The sequence below is a fragment of the Equus quagga genome, chromosome 4, assembly GCF_021613505.1.
Source record: "Equus quagga isolate Etosha38 chromosome 4, UCLA_HA_Equagga_1.0, whole genome shotgun sequence".
Taxonomy (NCBI): domain Eukaryota; kingdom Metazoa; phylum Chordata; class Mammalia; order Perissodactyla; family Equidae; genus Equus; species Equus quagga.
This window is the reverse complement of record NC_060270.1, coordinates 3,366,158-3,386,783: the sequence shown is the minus strand read 5'-3', so window position 1 is coordinate 3,386,783 and position 20,626 is coordinate 3,366,158. Positions and strand designations below refer to the sequence as shown.

Genomic DNA, 20,626 nt, shown 5'->3' with positions numbered 1-20,626 from the left:
TCACAAACTGAAAGTGAAGGGATGGAAAAAGATACTCCATGCAAATGGCAAAGAAAAGAAAGCAGGGGTAGCAATACTTATATCAGAAAAAAATAGACTTTAAAACAAAAACTGTAACATGAGACAAAGAAGGGCACTACATAATGATAAAAGGAACAATCCAAAAAGAGGATATAACACTTGTAAATATCTATGCACTCAACATAGGAGCACCTAAATGTATAAAGCAATTATTAACAGACATAAAAGGAGAAATAGACAGTAAAACAATAACAGTAGGGGACTTTAATACTCTACTTACACCAATGGAGAGATCATCCAAACAGAAGATCAATAAGGAAACACTCACCTTAAAGGACACATTAGACCAGATGGACTTAGTAGATAGATACAGAACATTCCATCCAAAAACCACAGAATACATATTCTTTTCAAATGCACATGGAACATTCTCCAGGACTGATCACATATTAGGCCACAAAACAAGTCTCAATAAATTTAAGAAGATCAAAATAATACCATGCATCTTTTCTGACCACAAAGGTATGAAACTGGAAATCAACCACAGGAAGAAAATCAGGAAAGCCACAAAAACGTGGAGATTGAACAAAATGCTACTGAACAGTGATTGGGTCAATGAAGAAATCAAAGGAGAAATCAAAAAATTCCTGGAGACAAATGAAAATGAAAACACAACATGCCAAAAGCTGTGGGATACAACAAAAGCGGTTCTATGAGGGAAGTTTATAGCAGTTCAGACCTACCTCAACAAAGAAGAAAAATCCTAAATAGACAATCTAAAAGTGCATCTAAAGGTACTGGAAAAAGAACAACAAACAAAGCCCAAAATCAGGAGAAGGAAGGAAATAATAAAAATTAGAGCAGAAATAAATGAAATAGAGACTAAAAAAAAAAAAAATAGAAAAAATTAATGAAACCAAGAGCTGGTTCTTTGAAAAGATAAACAAGATTGACAAACCCTTAGCTAGACTCACCAAGAAAAATGAGAGAAGGCTCAAATAAATAAAATCAGAAATGAAAGAGGAGACATTACAATGGACACCTCAGAAATAAAAAAGAGAGTAAGAGAATACTATGAAAAGCTGTACGCCAACAAATTGGATAATCTAGAAGAAATGGATAAATTCTTAGAAACATACAACCTTCCAAAACTTGACCAAGAAGAAGTAGAAAATTTGAATAGACTGATCACCAGTTAGGAGATCGAAAGAGCAATCAAAAACCTCCCAAAAGTGTAAAAGTCCAGGACCAGATGGCTTCCCTGGTGAATTCTACCAAACATTCAAAGAAGACTTAATACTTATCCTTTTCAAACTCTTCCAAAAAATTGAAGAGGAGGGGGGGCTTCCTAACTCATTCTATGAAGCCAACATTATCCTGATACCAAAACCAGACAAGGACAACACAAAGAAAGAAAATTACAGGCCAATATCACTGATGAACATCGATGTAAAAATCCTCAACAAAATACTAGCAAATCAAATACAACAATACATTAAAAAGATCATACATCATGATCAAGTGGGTTTCATTCCAGGGATGGTTCAACATCTGCCTATCTATCAACATGATACACCACATTAACAAAATGAAGAATAAAAATTACATGATAATCTCAATAGATGCAGAGAAAGCATTTGACAAGATAAAGCATCCATTTATGACAAAAACTCTAAATAAAATGTGTATAAAAGGAAAATTCCTCAACATAATAAACGCCATGTATGACAGACCCACAGCAAATATTCTCAATGGAGAAAAACTGAAAGCTATCCCTCTAAGAACAGGAACCAGACAAGGATGCCCACTGTCACCACTCTTATTTAACATAGTATTGGAAGTCCTAGCCAGAGCAATCAGGCAGGAAAAAGAAAGAAAAGGGACCCACATTGGAAAAGAAGAAGTGAAACTGTCACTCTTTGCAGACAACATGATTTTATATCTAGAAAACCCTAAAGATTCCACTAAAAAACTTTGAAAAACAATAAAAGAATACAGTCAAGTTGCGGGATACAAAATCAATGTACAAAAATCAGTTGTGTTTCTATACACTAACAACGAAGTAACTGATAGAGAAATTAAGAATACAATCCCATTTACAATTGCAACAAAAAGAATAAAATACCTAGGAATAAACTTAACCAAAGAGGTGAAAGATCTGTACACTGAAAATTATAAAACATTGTTGAAAGTAATTGAAGAAGCCAGAAAGAAATGGAAAGATATTCCGTGCTCTTGGATTGGAAGAATTAACATTGTTAAAATGTCCATATTTCCTAAAGCAATCAATAGATTCAATGCAATCCCTATCAAAGTTCCAACAACTTTTTTCACAGAAATAGAACAAAGAATCCTAAAATTTATGTGGATCAACAAAAGACACCGAATAGCCAAAGGATTCCTGAGAAAAAAGAACAAAGCTGGAGGTATCACACTCCCTGATTTCAAAGTATGCTACAAAGCCACAGTAACCAAAACAGCATGCTACTGGCACAAAAACAGACACACAGATCAATGGAACAGAATAGAGAGCCCAGAAGTAAACCCACACATTTATGGACAGCTAATATTCGACAAGGGAGCCAAGAGCATACAATGGAGAAAGGAGAGTCTCTTCAATAAATGGTGTTGGGAAAACTGGACAGCCACATGCAAAAGAATCAAAGTAGACCATTCCCTTACACCATGCACTAAAATCAACTCAAAATGGATTAAAGACTTGAATGTTCATCTGAAACCATGAAACTTCTAGAAGAAAACATAGGCAGTATGCTCTTTGACATCGATCTGAGCAGCATATTTTCAAGTCCCATGTCTGACCGGGCAAGGGAAACAAAAGAAAAAATGAACAAATGGGACTATATCTAACTAAAAAGCGTCTGCACAGCAAAGTAAACCATCCACAAAACAAAAAGACAACCTAACAATTGGGAGAAGATATTTGCAAACCATATATCAGATAAGGGATTAATATCCAAAATATACAAAGAACTCATACAGCTCAACAAAAAACCAACAATCCAATTAAAAAATGGGCAAAGGATCTGAACAGAGATTTCTCCAAAGAAGATATACAGATGGCCAACAGGCATATGAAAAGATGCTCAACATCATTAGCTATCAGGGAAATGCAAATCAAAACTATAATGAGGTATCACCTCACTCCAGTCAGAATGGCTATAAGTAACAAGACAGGAAACGACAAATGTTGGAGAGGATGTGGAGAGAACGGAACCTTTGTTCACTGCTGGTGGGAGTACAAACTGGTGCAGCCACTACGGAAAGCAGTATGGAGTATCCTCAGAAAATTAAGGATAGATCTACCATGTGATCCAGCTATCCCACTGCTGGGTATTTATCCAAAGAACTTGAAAACACAAAGGCATAAAGATACTTGCACCCCTATGTTCATTGCAGCATTATACACAATAGCCAAGACTTGGAAGCAACCTAGGTGCCCATCAAGGGACAAATGGATAAAGAAGATGTGGTATTTATACACAATGGATACTACTCAGCCATAAGAAATGATGAAGTCCGGCCATTTGTGACATGGATGGACCCTGAGGTTATTATGCTGAGTGAAATAAGTCAGAGGGAGAAAGTCAAATACCGTATGATCTCACTCATAAGCAGAAGATAAAAACAACAACAAACAAACACATAGCATGGGAGATTGGATTGGTGGTTACCATAGGGGAAGGGGGGAAGGCAAAAGGAGTGATTAGGCTCACATGTGAGGGAATGGACTATAGTTAGTTTTTGGGTGATGAACACGATGTAATCCACACAGAATTCAAAATATATTATGATGTACATCCGAAAGATATATAATGTTATAATCCAATGTTACTGCAATTAAATAAATAAATAAATAAATAAACATTTTTAAAAAACAATAAAATAAAAAAGCCACTCTTATAGAAACAGAGAGTAGATTGGTGGTTATGGGATGGGAGCGGGGATGAGGGTTATGGGTGAAGGTGGTCAAAGGATACAAACTTCCAGTTATAGAATGAATAAGTTCCTGGAAATGATATACAGCATGGTGACTCTAGTTAATAGTAGTGCATCATGCACTTGAAAGTGCAACAGAGTAAATCTTAGAAGTTCTTACCACCAAAAAAATGGTAACTATGTGAGGTTATGGATGTATTCACTAAACTTATTGTGGTAATCATTTTATTATATATATATATCTCAAATCTTCATATTGTACATCTTAAACTTACACAACGTTATATGTAAATTATATCTCAGTAAAGCTGGAGAAGAAAAAAATAGGTCTGTCTAGTAATTGAACAAAATGCCATCCAAATTAAAAACAATGCCTCAAAATTCTAGGAAGCTGTGATAGAACCTGTTCATTCACATTTGGAAAATGACCATGACATTCAATATCTAAGTGTAATGAAAGATTCTACATGTTCAAGTACATCTGTTGCTATCATCTTTCTGACCTAAAATAGTTGTGTACCCATACTTCCAAGAATACTTCAGTTTTGTCTAGAATATTATAATATTCTAGCCAGCATTTACTGGACTCTTTCTATGTGCCAGATTTGGTGTTAAATATTTTACAATGATTACTCTTGTAAATTTTCATAACAGATCTCTGCAGTTGATGATATTCTCACCCTTCAGAGGCACAGAGAGTTTGTGACTTAGGCAGGGCCAAGGGCTAGGGAATTGTGGAGAGAGATTTCAAAACCCAGGGTTCTAAACCTAGAGTTTATGCCTTCACCACTCTATTTTACCATCATTAATAATTGAGGATAGTGCTGATGTGGTTAAGGCCAATATCCCATTTCTTATATATAATTAGTCCAGAGATATTTGGGGAGGAATTGGAGGTCTTAATTAACTCGATGCATATTTCTATTAATGTAATCTAGGCTCAGCTTGGAATTCAGTTTAGGAAAAGGAGACCACTCCTTTGGAGTATAAAGGACTCAGGACTACCAAATCTGGGGAATTGCCAGGAAAGTATGGAATTGAGAATGGAGTTAAATATTAGAGGAAAACAAATGAGTGCTAATGAGTCAGAATGAACAGAGAGAGGGATTATAAGAAATTTCAGAGAGCAGCCATTACCACTAACAACTTGTTCTAATGAGTCAGCCTCAGCTTGACAGCAGGTGAGGGGTGGGGTGATATGCAGTCAGCTTGGCTTAGGGCCAGAGCAGAGAAAAAGTCTTCTGCCCTTAATGCCAAGGTTCACTTTTGGACTTTATCAGCATTATGTAAAGACTATTCTCATTTGATGCAGCAACGTTACCTTTCCTAAGAAATCCCTGTTGATTCCCTAATAATGTCCACTGAGCATTGCATGTAAATTATGGGTACATATTTACAATTACAGAAATTTCCCTATTCCTAGTCTCTAAGTATCTAACTTTTAATAGAGCCTCTAGAGAAGACTCTCAGATACACTGTTTTCAACAGAGGGTGTTAATTGTCTCTGTCTGTCCTCAGTTAACAAGTGAACAAGGGCATTAGCCAGGATACTATGCTCGATGATTCTCAGTTGATGGATTATTTTTCAAAAACTAATAATAGTCTCAAAAAGGGAAATATTTTGTCAATTATGTTCCTAGAAACAAGCAAATAAGCCTCTCCCCTTCATTTCATAATAAAATGAGAGAAGAGTCTCTGAGTCTTCTGTATCAGATTTGTTGAAACTTTGTTGTTTGTGCCATGGAGTGGATTCTGATTCCCAACAACCCTGTGCACAGCAGAGGGAACCCTGCCTTGTTCTTTTGTTCCAGCCTCTCACCTTCCATTGTGTTATCAGGGAAGGCTCCACTGCTCTTCATAGGATCTTCATGGCAGTTTTTTGAGAAGTGGGTAGACAGATCCTTCTTCCTAGTCTAAGTCTTGAAGCTCCACTGAAATCTGTCCGCTATGGGTGACACTGCTGTTATTTGAAATCCCAGTGGCATAGCTTTCGGCATCACAGCAACATGCAGTTGCTGCAGTATGTCCACTGACAGGCAGGTTGTGTGGTTCCCTAACTGGGACATGAACCCCGGCCGTGTGAGCCCCAGATCTTAACCACTAGACCACCAGGATTGACTTTGTTGAAGCTATTATTTATATTTGTAATACATGAAAAATCAGTATAAATATTAGAGAATACTCTAGCAGTAAACTTTGAGATAATGAATAGAGAGGAACAAATTGCACTCTATTTTAGAAAGCCTTAATTTCATACGTTTGTAATGGTGTAGATAATTGTAATTGGTGTAAAGCATAAAGCATTGAATGACTTCCACATCTCGTCTTCCCTTTTAAATCCCTTCCTCTTCCCTTTCCCAATCTCTAGGTCTACCTTGATCTCTTATCCTGATCTACATATTTGTCTTCTTTCCCCCAACTTCCCTCTCTTTCATCTTTTTCTTAGTGGTTTTCTCAGAGTTCACTTGTTTGTCCTTTACTCTCCTGACTTCTCTCCAGGTGTTTGAGTGGAACTAGAATCATTGCGTTGTCTCAACTCTTTCAGTCTATATACTGAGGTCTATGCTGTGTTTTTTTCAAGGAGAGAGCTAGTCCTAATTTGTCTTGGACCAAAGCAGATCATCTCCAAAGGAAGGTTAATCTAACTTAAGTAAGACAAATAAAGAACTCATTTTTTTCGAGACAAAGTTCGGTAGCAAGGAAAAGCTCTTTCTTCAATTATAAACTGGCAGATTTGTCATTTGTATGTCCAAGTGCCTACTGGACATCTCTTTGTAAATGTCTAGGAAACATCTCCACTTTGTCATGGCCAAGCCTGATCTTCTCTGCTACTATCAACCCTTAATTCTATTTCTCCTGTGTCTTCCTCATTTTAGAAAAAGGTGACTCCATTTTTCCAGGTACTCAGGCAAAAAATATGATCAGTCATCAAATAAATGTACCACTACTATCAAAGTGTATTCAAAATCAAACCACTTTTACCATCCTGGTGCAAATCACTATTTTTTACCTATTTATGCAAAAGTCATCTAATAAATTTCCCTGCTTCTACCCACGCACCGTACGATCTTGTCTCAACAAAGCAGCCAGAGTTATAAGTCGTGTACTGTCACTCTGCTCAAAACACCTCAGTGGATCCCTATTTCATTTAGAGTAAAAGTAGAAGTCCTTATGGTGGCTTCTAAGGTCCTGCATATTCCTCAGTGAGAGACGTGTTCTTTTTCTAATTATATTGTAGTAGCTTTTTTATATATTTTGTTTACTTGTCCTTTTTAAGATACAGTTTTGAAAATATTCCCTCCCTGTTTGTGGCCTGGCTGTTCATATTCTTAATGATATCTTTTAATGAACAGAAATTTTCATTTTGATGGTCTAATTTATCATTTTTTAATTCTGTTGCTTTCTGTGTCTTGCCCAAGCACTTTTGCCTACCCACAATTCTTGAAGATAGTTTTCTCTTTTCTTCTAGAAGCTTGGTGGCTTCATCTTTTAGGTTTAGGTCTATGATTAATCTTGAATTGATTATTGTGTATGATAAGAGGCAATGGTCAAGGCATATTTTTTCCATGTAGGCATCTAGTTTTTCAAGCACAGTATGTTGACAAGACTTTTCTCCCTCCATTGGAATGCTTTCGAGTGTTTATTGAAATCACTTTCTTCATATGTGTAGGCCTATTTCTGGGCTCTCTCTTCTCTTCCACAGATTTGCTTGTGCAACCTTATTGCCATATCACACTGTTTTAATTATAATTAATTGGCTTCATAGTTAGTATTGAAATCAATCAGTAAGTCCTCTAGTCTTTATTTTCAAACTTGCTTTGGTATTCTAGATTTTTTGCACTTCATTTAAATTTTAGAATTGGCTCATTAATTTCTGCACAGGATCATAATACTTTTGGCTGGAATTGCATCAAATCTGTAGATAAATTTGGGAAGAATTAACATTCTAATGATATTGAATGTTTCACTCCATGAACATGGTATACTTTTCCATTTATTCAGGTTTCCTTTAATGTCTCACAGCAACGTGTTATAGTACTTAGAATACAGGTCTATCACACCTTTTGTTAAATTTATTCCTTAGTAGTTTATCACTTTTATAATATTGGAAATGGGGTTTACTTTTTATTTTATTTTCTAAGCGTTTGTTGGTAGAGTATATACAACCACAATTGATATGTATAATATCCTTTTATACTTACACCTTATTAAATTAACCTATTAGTTGCAATCATTATTTTATGTATTCCTTAGAATTCTCTAAACAATTGCATCCTCTTTGAAGAGAGAGAATTTTGCTTCCTTTTTTCTTATCATTATGCCTTTTATTTCTTTATGTTGCCTCATTGCAATGACTAGGAGCTCCAATAAAATATTGGCTAGAGAGATGAGAGTAAACATTCTCATATTTTTTCCCAATATCAAGGCAAAATGTTCAGTATGTCACCATTAAGTATAAAAATAGCTGTAGGTTTTACATACATCTATGGATCAAGTTGAGGAAATTCAATTCATAGACTGTTGATAGCTTTTTTTTAAATCAATAATGAGTGTTAGATTTTGTCACATGCCTTTTTTGCATCTATTGAAATAATCATATTTTTTCTTTGCCCTGTTAATAGGATGAAGTAAAATGATTGCCTCTTAAAATTATTAAACCTGTCTTGCATTTCTGGAGTAAAATCACCTTAGTCAGAATATGTTATCTTTTCTATTTCTGTGCTGGATTTGGTAATATTTTATTAAGCATTTTTGCCCCTATGTTCAGAGGGATATTGATCTATACTTTCTTAAAATGCATTTGATCTCTGTTGATATCAAGATTGTGCTGTTCTCATAAAATAAGGTGGGAAGATTTCCCTACTCCTCTATTTACCGAAAGAGTTTTTTGCAAATTGGTATTATTTATTCCCTAAACACTTGATTACATTTGCCAGTGGTTTCAGATGGTTTCATCTGAGCCTAGAATTTCCTTTTTAGGAAAAAATTTGGTATTAATTCAATATATGTAATTGATATGGAGTATGTAGCTTTTCTATTTCTTCTTGTGACAGTTTTGGGAAGTTGTACTTTTCAAAGAATGTATCCATTTTATCTAAGTAATCAGCTTTTTTTTAAATAAAGTTGTTCATAATTTTCCTATTCTTTTAATACTATAAAACTGTAGAAATGGTCTCTTTCATTCCTTATGTTGTTGATTTGTGTTCACTCACCACATGTATTTAATTCTCACTAATGCTTTATCATCTTTCTTGACACTTTTAATTAACCAAGTTTTAGTTTTATTTATTTTCTCTATTGTATATCTACTTGGGTTTTTTTTTAATTTAAAGAGTTCTTCATTTCTTCCTAAAGATCTAAGTTTTCCTCTGGACTCATTTCCCTTCATCTTTAAGAAGTTCCTTTATCACAGAGATACTAATGGTAGGCTCCCTTAGTTTTTATTATCTAAAAATGTCTTTATAGTGCTTTTATTCTCAAAATATATCTTCACCAGATATAGAATTCTCAGTCGACATATTTTATTTTTTTATCACTTTAAAAATGTTGTTCTGTCTTTGTTTTGAGCTCTGTTTCTGATAAGAAGTCAGTGATCATTTTGTTTTTATTTTTGTTTTCTGGGTATTGTTTGTTTTCTTAGTTGTATGTCTTAGCTCCTTCATTGGTGCCATTGTCATAGAATACAACTCAAAGTTTATTGTGTCTTAGAGAATCAGCAAATTTTAATTTTTCAGTTATATAATTTCTTTGGTTATTTTTTTAAATAGTTCAGTAAGCTGTCTAATATTGTCATAAATCTTTCTTAAATGTTTTTATGTTATAATCAATAATAATACAACAGAAATCATAGTAATAACCTCAAGAGAAATAATTGGAGCCATCAATGTCTTCAAGGTGAAGATAATTTATTTATGATATCACTTTTGTGTATGACTGAAATGAAACGTTTCTTTTAAATGTGCCTTTATTATCATGAAATTTACTTGGATGTAATTAAACATGCAGAGTGTGTTTTTCTTTTGCTTATTTTGATATATACTATTATGTGATTTTTTTTGTACAGAAAATAAAATGGAAGAATTTACCCAAGTTTCATATCTCAGAAGGAGGTTCATTCTTATGTCAAACAAATTTCATCTTCTACTGATGAACTGGGCCAAGTGCAGAATGAATTAAGCTATAGCCTCAAAGACCAGAACAGATCATTGCATAGGAGTTGTGAAATTGGTGGATTTTAAAAAATTTGCTAAAGAATGACTAGAGATAAAATGTAAAAGTGTGGAGCATTTTTCTGTTTAAAAGCACTTTCTTTCATATAATTTCCTTTAACCCTCACAACAGCTCTTGAAGGATACTGTTATTTTCCCCATTTAGCAAATGGAATAAATTCATGTTTAGACTTTCCTCAAATCATACAACTTATGGTATCTAGGTATTCTGACTCTGCACATGCTTACCTTTCTATCATTTTATATACTTTTAAAAATTTATAGTATAAAAATCAATTTTAAGCTGCTATAACCTCTTAATAGGCTGACTGCTTTCTGGAGCCTGTAGCACCTACCTGCATGGTGTTAATCTCAGTCTAGTGGAGGTTCCTGAAGACTTCCTGCTTCCAACAGTACAAATTATAGACTAGTCTAATTCCCATGGGGCATCTTACAATCCATTCCTGCTCTAATTTGTGCTTGAACAATAGGAAGCTTCATTTTCCATTGTGAGTTTTCTTCACAAAAGTCTACTTTTTCAGATATTCTCTATATTGTTGGATCAATATAGGTATTTGGATAGCTAAATTTATAATTTTATATATCTATATTTATGATTAACCTTTTATCCAATTCTTTACATAAGTATTATTTATACATATAAATGTGCACATACACAAACATATATTTTTATATTTATATATATCCTAACAAGAATTCATTTAAATATTAAAGTACTTTTAATAACATGAGACCCTTGTAAAGTCTTCTAACATTATACATTATAGAAATGTGTTCTAAGTAACTCTGTCACATTTTGATGCAGGAAACAGAAACCATTATCCAAATGTCAAGGAAAAATGCACAGAATTAGGTTCTTGAAAATAATCACTAGAAAGGCTGGAGGAACACAAGCCAGAGTTTGACCATTTGGCTTATTTTCAAAGTCACAGCTCTGTTGCTGCATTGAGAGGTCAGGAAACTGCTGCTACCACCACCACCCCTGCTGCTGTAGCTCCATTCTTCTGCTCCCTAAAAGGTGGGTACTAGACAGTGGACGTGGAGGGTACCTGCTGCCCCACCCATTCAGGTTGTCCTGAGCCTGCTTAGTCACGCACATTGTGATAGAAAGGAGATATCTGCTCTATTTTGCTTTCCAAATGCTACATGAGTTTGTCAAATTGGAAGACTCTCACTCATATATAAAACAATAGTTATCAATGAGTCTATATAAGGAATTTTGTCAGCTTTATAACAGCTCACTACAGGGAAAAAGAAAGAAAAAGGAAGGGAGAGAGGAGGGGAGGAAAGGAAAAAAAAAAGAAAGAAACCAGAACAACAGTATAAGAACTTTATTCCTTTATGGTAAAGCAGTGGTCTCTACTAAAAGGTAAATTCTTTGGGGAGGTATCCATCATTTGGTTTTTGTCAGTATCCTTTCTTCAGTGAGGATAATGAGTTTGCGATTCTTTCCTGAGAAAAAGTCTGCATAACAAACTAAAAATATCCTTACATGCTTAAAAATGTCTCCCTAATTTAATTTATTCCATGAAGAGAGTGGAGTGCAATGGAGTATTTCAAACAAAAAAGGGCACACGTGAGGATCGCAGTCACCTCCATAACTTGTCAGCCTCAACAGATGTTTCTCACGTGCTTTAAAATACTGTTTCTGCTGCTGTTGAGTGGAGTGCTCAATAATGTCATTAACGTCAAGTTGGTTGATAGTGATAGAGCGACTTCAGGTTTTTTTCTAGTTTTTTCATGATATATTATTTGCCCCTTTTACTTTTAACTTATTTTGGTCTTTATATTTAAAGTGCTATTTTTGTAAGCAGTGTGTATGTGGTAGGTCTTGCTTTTTGGTACAGTCTTACAATCTCAGACATTTTGAAGTCTCTTTAACACACACTGTACATTTGTGAATTTCTTACTTTTTCTTGAAAAATACAGGAAATATGGTGATAGGATTTTCAGTTACCACTGTCAAATAAGTCTCACTTAGAGGGTATCTCCTCATGAAGAATAAACATCACATTATTACTGCAAGCAGAACATCTTATATATGGATATTTTTTTAAATGATGGTACAAAAGTTGGTCCAGCTTGACAGTTTTTTTCTAACAGGCAGACTTCACCCTCATTAACCTTACTGGAATGAAGCAATCAGGTTTTGATTGGCTATCATCACTATCAATCATGGTTCCCAAGAAAAGTTATAAAAATGTCCCCAATTTTTCGTGATTTGAAAGAAATGCCCTATTGAAATCTTCATCCACCTGCGCAAAACAAGGAAGAAAGTAGAATGCAGAGGTTGGAAACTTTTGGATTATTTGTGTAGTGCTATTTAAGTAAGAAAGAGAGGATGTATAGAAACTCCGTTTTGATTGGTCTCCAAATATCTTGACATTATAACAATTTTGTCTCACTGATTATTTTAGAACAGTGGTTCTCTTAGTCTGCTCAGTTGCTATAACAAAATATCATACACTGGGTGGCTTTAACAGAAAATATTTATTTTTTACACTTCTGGAGGATGGGAACTTCAAAATCAAGGTGCTAGAGATACAGTCCATGGGAAAGCCCACGTCTTGGTTTATACAGAGCTGCCTTCTCACTGGGCTCACATGGCCTTTCTTGGGTGAGTACTTCTGTAGAGAGAGAGCTCTCCTGTCTCTCATCTTCTAAGGCACTAATCCCTTCCTGAAGGCCCATTTTAGGATGAGATAATCTAATTACCTCCCAAAGCTCCACTCAAAACACCACCACATTTGGTTTTAGGACTTCAACATGTGAATTCTGGAAGACTCAAAGTTCAGCTGAAATGAGTGGTTCAATAAATACGATCCCAAACCAACGGCGTTAACTTTGCTGAATCAGAAACTCTATCAGCGGAGCCTAACAATCTGTGCTTTTTTTTGTTTTTTTGAAAATGTCCTTGGCTTCTTATTGATTTTATTTTAAGTTATTTTATTGAGGTCATATAGGCTTATAACAGTGTATACGTTTTAGGTGTACGTTTTTATATTTCAGTTTCTGTATAGACTGCATCTATTCCTTCATAGGACAACAAGAGAGCAGCTGACCTGGTCTAATCTTGTGAAGTGGACCTCCAGAGTATAGAATAATTATATGTTTGAATGCTCACCTATTTTAAACAAAACATCTTTTAAGCCAAACAAACTTTTGAACCAAACATCTAATGGAATAGCTTTTCCCTGATATTTTGTCATGCTGTATCCCAGGAGCCAATCCTAGAGATAAGAAGAACAAGAATAATTTGCTTTAGGTGTGTGATTTTTGTGATCATCATGAAAGAAACTTGAGAAGGTGAGCTGGCATGCCGTGGCCACCCCAGGCCCAGTAATTTCCCAGGGCTCATTAAAAGATTGAAAATGAGTGATGGACTCTTAATGCATTCTCTGTCTTTGTGCTGTCAGATTAATTTAATTTTACAAATATTTCGTGAATAATTATTTAGGACCTAATGTGTGTAAGTCACTGTGTTAAGCCCTGGAAAAATAGAAAGAGACTAGGAAAACTAATTTATAATTTTAAAAGCTAGTAGCCCCAGGGGCCAGCCCAGTGGTGCTGTGGTTAAGTTCCCACGTTCTGCTTCTCAGGGCCCGGGGTTCACCAGTTCGGATCCAGGGTGTGGACATGGCACAGGTTGGCAAAAGCCATGCTGTGGTAGGCATCCGACATATAAAGTAGAGGAAGATGGGCATGGATGTTAGCTCAGGGCCAGTCTTCCTCAGCAAAAAGAAGCAGAATGGCAGTAGTTAGCTCAGGGCTAATCTTCCTCAAAAAAAAAAAAAGTAGCCCCAAAGTAAGCATTATACAAGACCAAGTGTGGCCCAAGAAGAATAAACTGCTAAATGCTTCAAAGGAGTGAGGTAAATGTTTCAATGAGATTTACTATCCCCTTCAAAATAATCTGGAAAAGCATCACAGAAGCTACAACACTTGAGATAGATTTTGACAAAAGGATGGCATTTCTGTTTCCTTTCCCTGTGGAGAGACCTGTATTAGCAAAAGCATATACCTGAGAGAGTAAAGGGTGTCCAGAAAGCTTTCTGCAACTCATTTTTGGGGAACACAGGGTCCACTGGGAGAATTGTGGAGGAAGAGACTTCAGAGTTAAAGCAAGGTTTTATTTAAAAGGACCTCAAGTAATGCCAGAGTGAGTAAATTAGGGTGAGAAAGATAGACATAGACATAGACACAGACAGATGTAGGGATGTATAGATAGAGATCTGGATGTAAATACATGTATCGTATAATCCAGACATACACGAGGACAAATAAACATATGTGTGTGTATGCATACAGATCAGATACATGTACTCTATTTGCACATAATCTAGTAGCAATGGCAAAACATTGAAAGTTATTGAAAACGGACACAATTTAATCTGAGTTCTGTTTATGAAGAATAACCTGGCAACTATGTTTAGGAAGTAAGAGTATCAACAGAGTAGGGAGAAGAAACAAAGCTTTTACGAATCACAGTGGTGGGTAGTTGTGAGGGTGAGGGCCTCGGTGGTTTCCGCAGGAAAGTGCATGCAGTTTCACTGTTGAGAAAGGAAGGGCAAGGGAGGGCCTGAACATGAGACACTCATACTTAGAGTATGGAGTGAGATGGAAGCTAACACTGAAGGACTTTCAGGGCACAAAACGTACAAACTGTTGCTCATTTTCCTGTCTTTCACAGCCACAAACTAGGCACTACATCATGTCTTCTTAACGTTATTAGAAGTTTGGTAGCATGCATTTTGAAGCCCTCATGTCCACAACATGTTCCCCCAAAATTTGCATGCTACTGATTAGTAAAATTAGTAAAAATAAATAAATAAATGAAGAGTGAAATTCAACATGTCCAAATAAAGTGGAATGAAAGACTATTGCTGGCTAGCAGAATTCCTGGGATTTGCCTCTGTTCACTTGAACACAAACCTGCCTCCACTGTGGAGTTAAATGTAATATGAGTCCTCAGGGTGCCCAGCTGTGTTCCTACATACCTTGAGGGTATGATGTTAAGCAAAATAAATGAGACAGAGAAAGGCAAATGCTGCAAGGTTTCACTCAAATGTCAAAGACAATAAATACAGGGATAAAGAGACTAGATTAGTGGTTACCAGAGGGAAAGGGAGTTGGGGGGTTGGTGAAAGGGATAAAATGGCACATACTCATGTTGATGGATGAAAAGTAGACTTCTAGGGGTGAGCACGATGAAGTGTATTCAGAAATTGATAAACGATAATATATACCCAAACTTACACAATCTTATAAACTATTATGATCTCAATAAAATTACTTGGGAAAAAAATATTGTACTCAAGTCCTGTTCAGAAGACCTACAATATTTTAGTGCTTAATAATTTATAAAGCTACATTGAAGAATATGCAAAGCATCTTTGTGTTTTGTTCCAATTATTCTAGTATGACATGAGCACTTGTTTAAAATTCTTTATATTTTTTAAAAATGAATACAGATATTTTAAGAAGTATATTACTGCTAATACCGTAAGTCATTAAAACACTAGGGCAATTACAACTGCAAAAACTTTGCACACTAACCAAACAGAACCACATCTAATCTGCACAATTGTGCGACTGTTTTAATAAAAAGAGAACAGATATTGGTGTGAGATCTAAACATTTCTCTTTAACATTTTTGTCACTGAATTTATGACTTTCTTATTTCTCAGGCTATAGATAATTGGATTTAACAAAGGAATGATGACAGTGTAAAATAGAGAGTCCATCATATCTTGGTCATCTGCTTGTGTTGATCCAGGGCGCACATACATGAAGAGAAGAGGGCCATAGTATAAAGAGACAGATAGGAGATGCGCTCCACAGGTGGAGAAGGCTTTCCTGATGCCTTGTATAGACTTTCTTTTTAAGATTGTAAAGAGAACAAGTGTATACGACACAAGAACTGTCATGATGGTGAACACTTGTATTGACCCAGAGGAAATAAAAACCATCAGAACATTAATTGAAGGGTCAGTACAGGAAATCCTAAACAATGGCTTGATGTCACAGTAAAAGTGATGTATTATGTTGTAATTACAGAAGGTTAATCTGAACAAAAAACCTACATGAATTAAGGAATGAAGAAGGCCACCTAAAAAGGACAAAACTAATAGCTTATTGCATAGTCTATTGGTCATAATCACAGGATAAAGTAAAGGTTTGCAAATGGCCAAATAGCGATCATATGCCATTGCTGCCAAAAGAAAACATTCTGTGGTTGCACTGAATGCAAAGGAAAATAATTGTATCACACATTCAGAGATAGACATCATCTTACTCTTGGCAAAGAAGTTGACCAGCATCTTGGGGGTCACTGTGGATGATAGCCAAGCATCCATGAAGGCTAAACTTCCAAGGAACAAGTACATGGGGATGTGAAGGTGAGGGTCATTGCAGATGAGTGCAATCAGTCCAAGGTTTCCCACAATAGTGATGAGATATATCACCAAGAACACCAGGAACAGGTGGATGTGCCACTCCTGTTGAAATGAAAGTCCTGCTAGAACAAACTTTGTCAGAAATGTTGCATTTTTAGTATCCATGTCATTACTGGGTGGCCCCTGAAAAGAAATGCAGTAAGTGTAAAAGAACATTCACTAAGACTGTATAAAATAATTGAGGGGCCAGCCCCAGTATCTTAATAGTTAAGTTCGGCATGCTCTGCTGTGGTAGTCCATGTTCGGTCCCTGGGCACGGACCTATACCACTAGTCTGTTCGTCACCATGCTGTGATGACAGCTCACAAACATAATAGAGGAAGATTTGTAGCAGATGTTAGCTCAGGGCAAATGTTCCTCAGCAAAAAAAGAAAAAAAAATTAATAAAACAAAATTGGAGGGAAGTAGTTGAAATGAAACCATACACTATTGATAATGCACTTAATTTTGTTTACTACTACTCTAATATATGGAAAGTAACTTGGGGAATTGATGTACTGGAAAATGCAATTATTTTGCTTCACAAATATCAGGAATTAACAGATTTAGGAAAAAGGAAAGAATTTCTAAACATTAGCTCAATTTATGGAGACATTTGTGTGTATTAGGGAAATTCTGTGTCTGGGACGCAGGTGAGTGCCTAGGGAAATGAAGTCTGAATTATTATGAAATGAATTGAATGCAGTAGAAAGGATCTTGAACTTTATTCCTAAAGTAATAGACAGGTACTTAAAACTTTTACGACAAGGAGTGGCATGGTAATGCATTCTTAAATTAAATATTTGGTAGTATAGAAAATATTCTGCAGGGAAGGGAAACTAGATACAAATTAGGAAGCTTTTACTCTTGTCCAGTGGTTCCCAAACAAGATTACACATCAGAATTGTCTGGAGAACCTTTTGTACAAAATATAGATGGCCAGGTATTGCTGTAGAAATTAATTTAGTGGGACAAGAATAAAGTCTAATAAGCTGCATTTCCTAATTGCCCTACCTTGATTCAAATGCATGTGAAGTTCTTAGTCTATGTGAGATATGATATTGAGATATGGGGAGTGATGAGGAGGACAAATAGATAGATCAGAATAAATCAGAATGTAGAATAACTAGGACTCAGTGACATATTAGATGTGAAGAGAATGGTCAGTGAGGGAGAAGGGGACACTTGGTGACTGGTAGATGGTCATCAAAAATTTAGTTTGAAAACTCAGATGCAGTGGCCAATTTGTGGAGAGAGCATCTGAACATAGAGGTGAGTTAGCTTAGTTGTATGAGGCTACTAGAGCTTAGTAGAAACAAAGACTTAGGTGTCATTTGGGTAGCTGAAGGCACACTTATGGATGACCTATCCCTATTGTTGAGAGTGCATAAAGTAAAGAGAAGAAGGGCATGGAAAGAAACTTGAGGAAGTTATATTAGAGAGGTTATGAATTAGGGGGCCAGCCCAGTGGCATAGTGGTTAAGTTCGTATGTTCTGCTTCGGTGACCCACGGTTGCTTGTTTGGCTCCTGGGCATGGAGCTTCACACCACTCTTCAAGACATGCCATTGTGGCATCCCACACAGAACAACAAGAAGGACTTGCAACTAGGATATGCAATATGAACTGGGGCTTTGGGGAGAAAAAATAAATAAAAGAGGAAGACTTGTAACAGATGTTAGCTCAGGCCCAATCTTCCTCACGAAAATACATTATAAACTAGATATGTGTCACTTTTAGACAGCTAAAAACTGATCCTCTTTTCCAGCACATGCTTCTTGGTATCAGACAAAGGCCACCACTTGCTCCCAAAGTCAGAGCCAGAAGCTCACTTTCCCATCCCCCTTGCACTCGGAGTGAGGGACTTGATCTAGATTTGACCAAACTCACCTACTCTGGGTTTGGAATATGGATAGAGGGAGACAAAGGGACAGGGAAAAAAGAGAATTTTGCTTGCAAAGTCAGCCAAGGCGGCAACACCAAGACCCCAGCAAGTGCATCGTCCTGCATCCACACCAACAACACTGATTACAGCGTGAGCCGTGCCATCCAGAGCTCAGCAACAGAGACAGCAGCTCTTATTGAGCTGGTACAGGTACAGGTTCCTTCTAGTGCTGTTCATTTTTCAGTTGATTCCTCCAATTTTCCTGAAATTTCTATTTTAGAGTCAATTTCCATTCAACTAACTGGTGTCCAGTTGCAATCAAGAGCCCTGGCCACAACCAGAGATAGGGAGAGACCAGAAAAGGATACTGAGCAGAGTGACCACAGAAACAGGAGGGAGCCTGGACAACTGAGTGCTGTGCACTTGGAGAAAGAAAAGATGCTCAAGCTCATGATGAAGTAGAGTGCCAATCACAAAAATGAATGCTGTGGGAGAACAAGGAGTGAACAGAGATCAGTGAGTCTAGGAAATAAAATATTTTAGTGTCTTGGGGCCAGCCTGGTGGCGCAACAGTTAAGTTCGCATGTTCTGCTTCGCTGGTTTGGGTCCCGGGTACGGACATGGCACCGCTTGGCAAGCGATGCTGTGGCAGGCATCCCACATATAACGTAGAGGAAGATGGGCATGGACGTTAGCTCAGGGCCAGTCTTCCTCAGCAAAAAGAGGAGGATTGGCAGCAGATGTTAGCTCTGGGCTAATCTTCCTCAAAAAAACATACATATATTTTAGTGTCTTTAGTGACAAAAGTTTCCATTTTTTGATGGAGGTGAGGCCAGAGAATAATGAGAAGCAACTGGGAAACATGGTGCCCAAGGTGAGGGGGATGTTTTCGAGTTCTCCAAGAAATGTGGAAAACTGTTGGCGTGTGTCCACCACCTGTAGACAAAAGTAATTTTTTTTCCAATAGAGCATCTTACTAAAATTTTTCAAAAGAGAGGAGAGGAGAAAAAGAAGAGACAGGGATTGGAAAGAGTGGAAAGTGGAAATTTGAGTGAGTGAAAAAAAAGAGAGGAAGAGAGTAACAGAGACAGTTATGGATCAGTGTGGAAAAGAGAAGCCAGTGCAGACAGTGGAAATGTCTGAGAAAGACTGAGGGGAAGGAGTGGAAGACTCAGAGGGGGGGTGAATCTTTGTCTTAAGCCTGGTTTCCACTAAGAGTTGTGAACACTGAGAATCCTTTCCTTTTCTTTTAGTCAGAATTTCAAGTTTATTTTCCTATGGAATTTGTGTATGAAAGAGATTTTCATTTTAAATTTTACCTTAGAAACTTTGCACTGTTCATTGATATACCAGCACTATTTGCAAGTTCTTTCTATATTTAAAGTTGTTTTATCTTTGTTATTACTGTCATTAGAACTGCCTTGTCCAGAAATTCTGCTGGTTTTACTTGAGAAAATTTTCTTCTCCACCAGCTTTATTAGCAGAATAAAATTAAGCCAAAGATTAGAATCTAATTCAGGTAAATAACCAATGCCAATAATTGTAGTTGTCCAGTGTATTTTTATTTGGAACGGGCTTCCTTCCATGCAATTCCAAACCACTAAATAATAAAAAATTCTCAAATTCAACATCTGGTTACTTATTAAATCATAAAGCTGGAACAAGCAGCGGAGGGACATTTTCTGTGTATTTTTTCTATGTATGTATTTAAAATATTCAGTGAAATTATCGTTGGAAGTTGGTGAATAAATAGAAGAGCTAATACGTAAGTGACTTACCTTAAAAGTTTAATCAGAGAATGTGATTAATTAAAAAAATAGGCCTTTGAATCAGAGTAACAAGAAAGATTTCTTAGGTAGGAAACATATGACATGATATTTAAATCCAGTGTAAATTGTTTAACATTCTACTTCTCTGAAACTTATCTTATGAGTTATTATGTAATGTTATAAAGGTAATAAATCATTGAGAGAACAAGTCAGTCTTACATACAGATATTTTGCTTCTCCAAATTTAGACACAAAAATAAGCTGTACAGATAATTACTAACTGTTTTACATTTTCACATGCTTTTCATGACACCTTGTAAATCAATCAAAT

General features: G+C 36.2%; 1 protein-coding gene across 1 annotated transcript; it reads right to left on the bottom strand.

The window, feature by feature from the left end:
- Positions 1-15,838: 15,838 nt before the first annotated feature.
- On the bottom strand, positions 15,839-16,768 carry LOC124238510 (olfactory receptor 5H2-like). The gene has a single exon (XM_046659553.1). It carries the CDS (start codon positions 16,766-16,768, stop codon positions 15,839-15,841), a length of 930 nt encoding a protein of 309 aa, XP_046515509.1.
- Between the last annotated feature and the right edge of the window lie 3,858 nt (positions 16,769-20,626).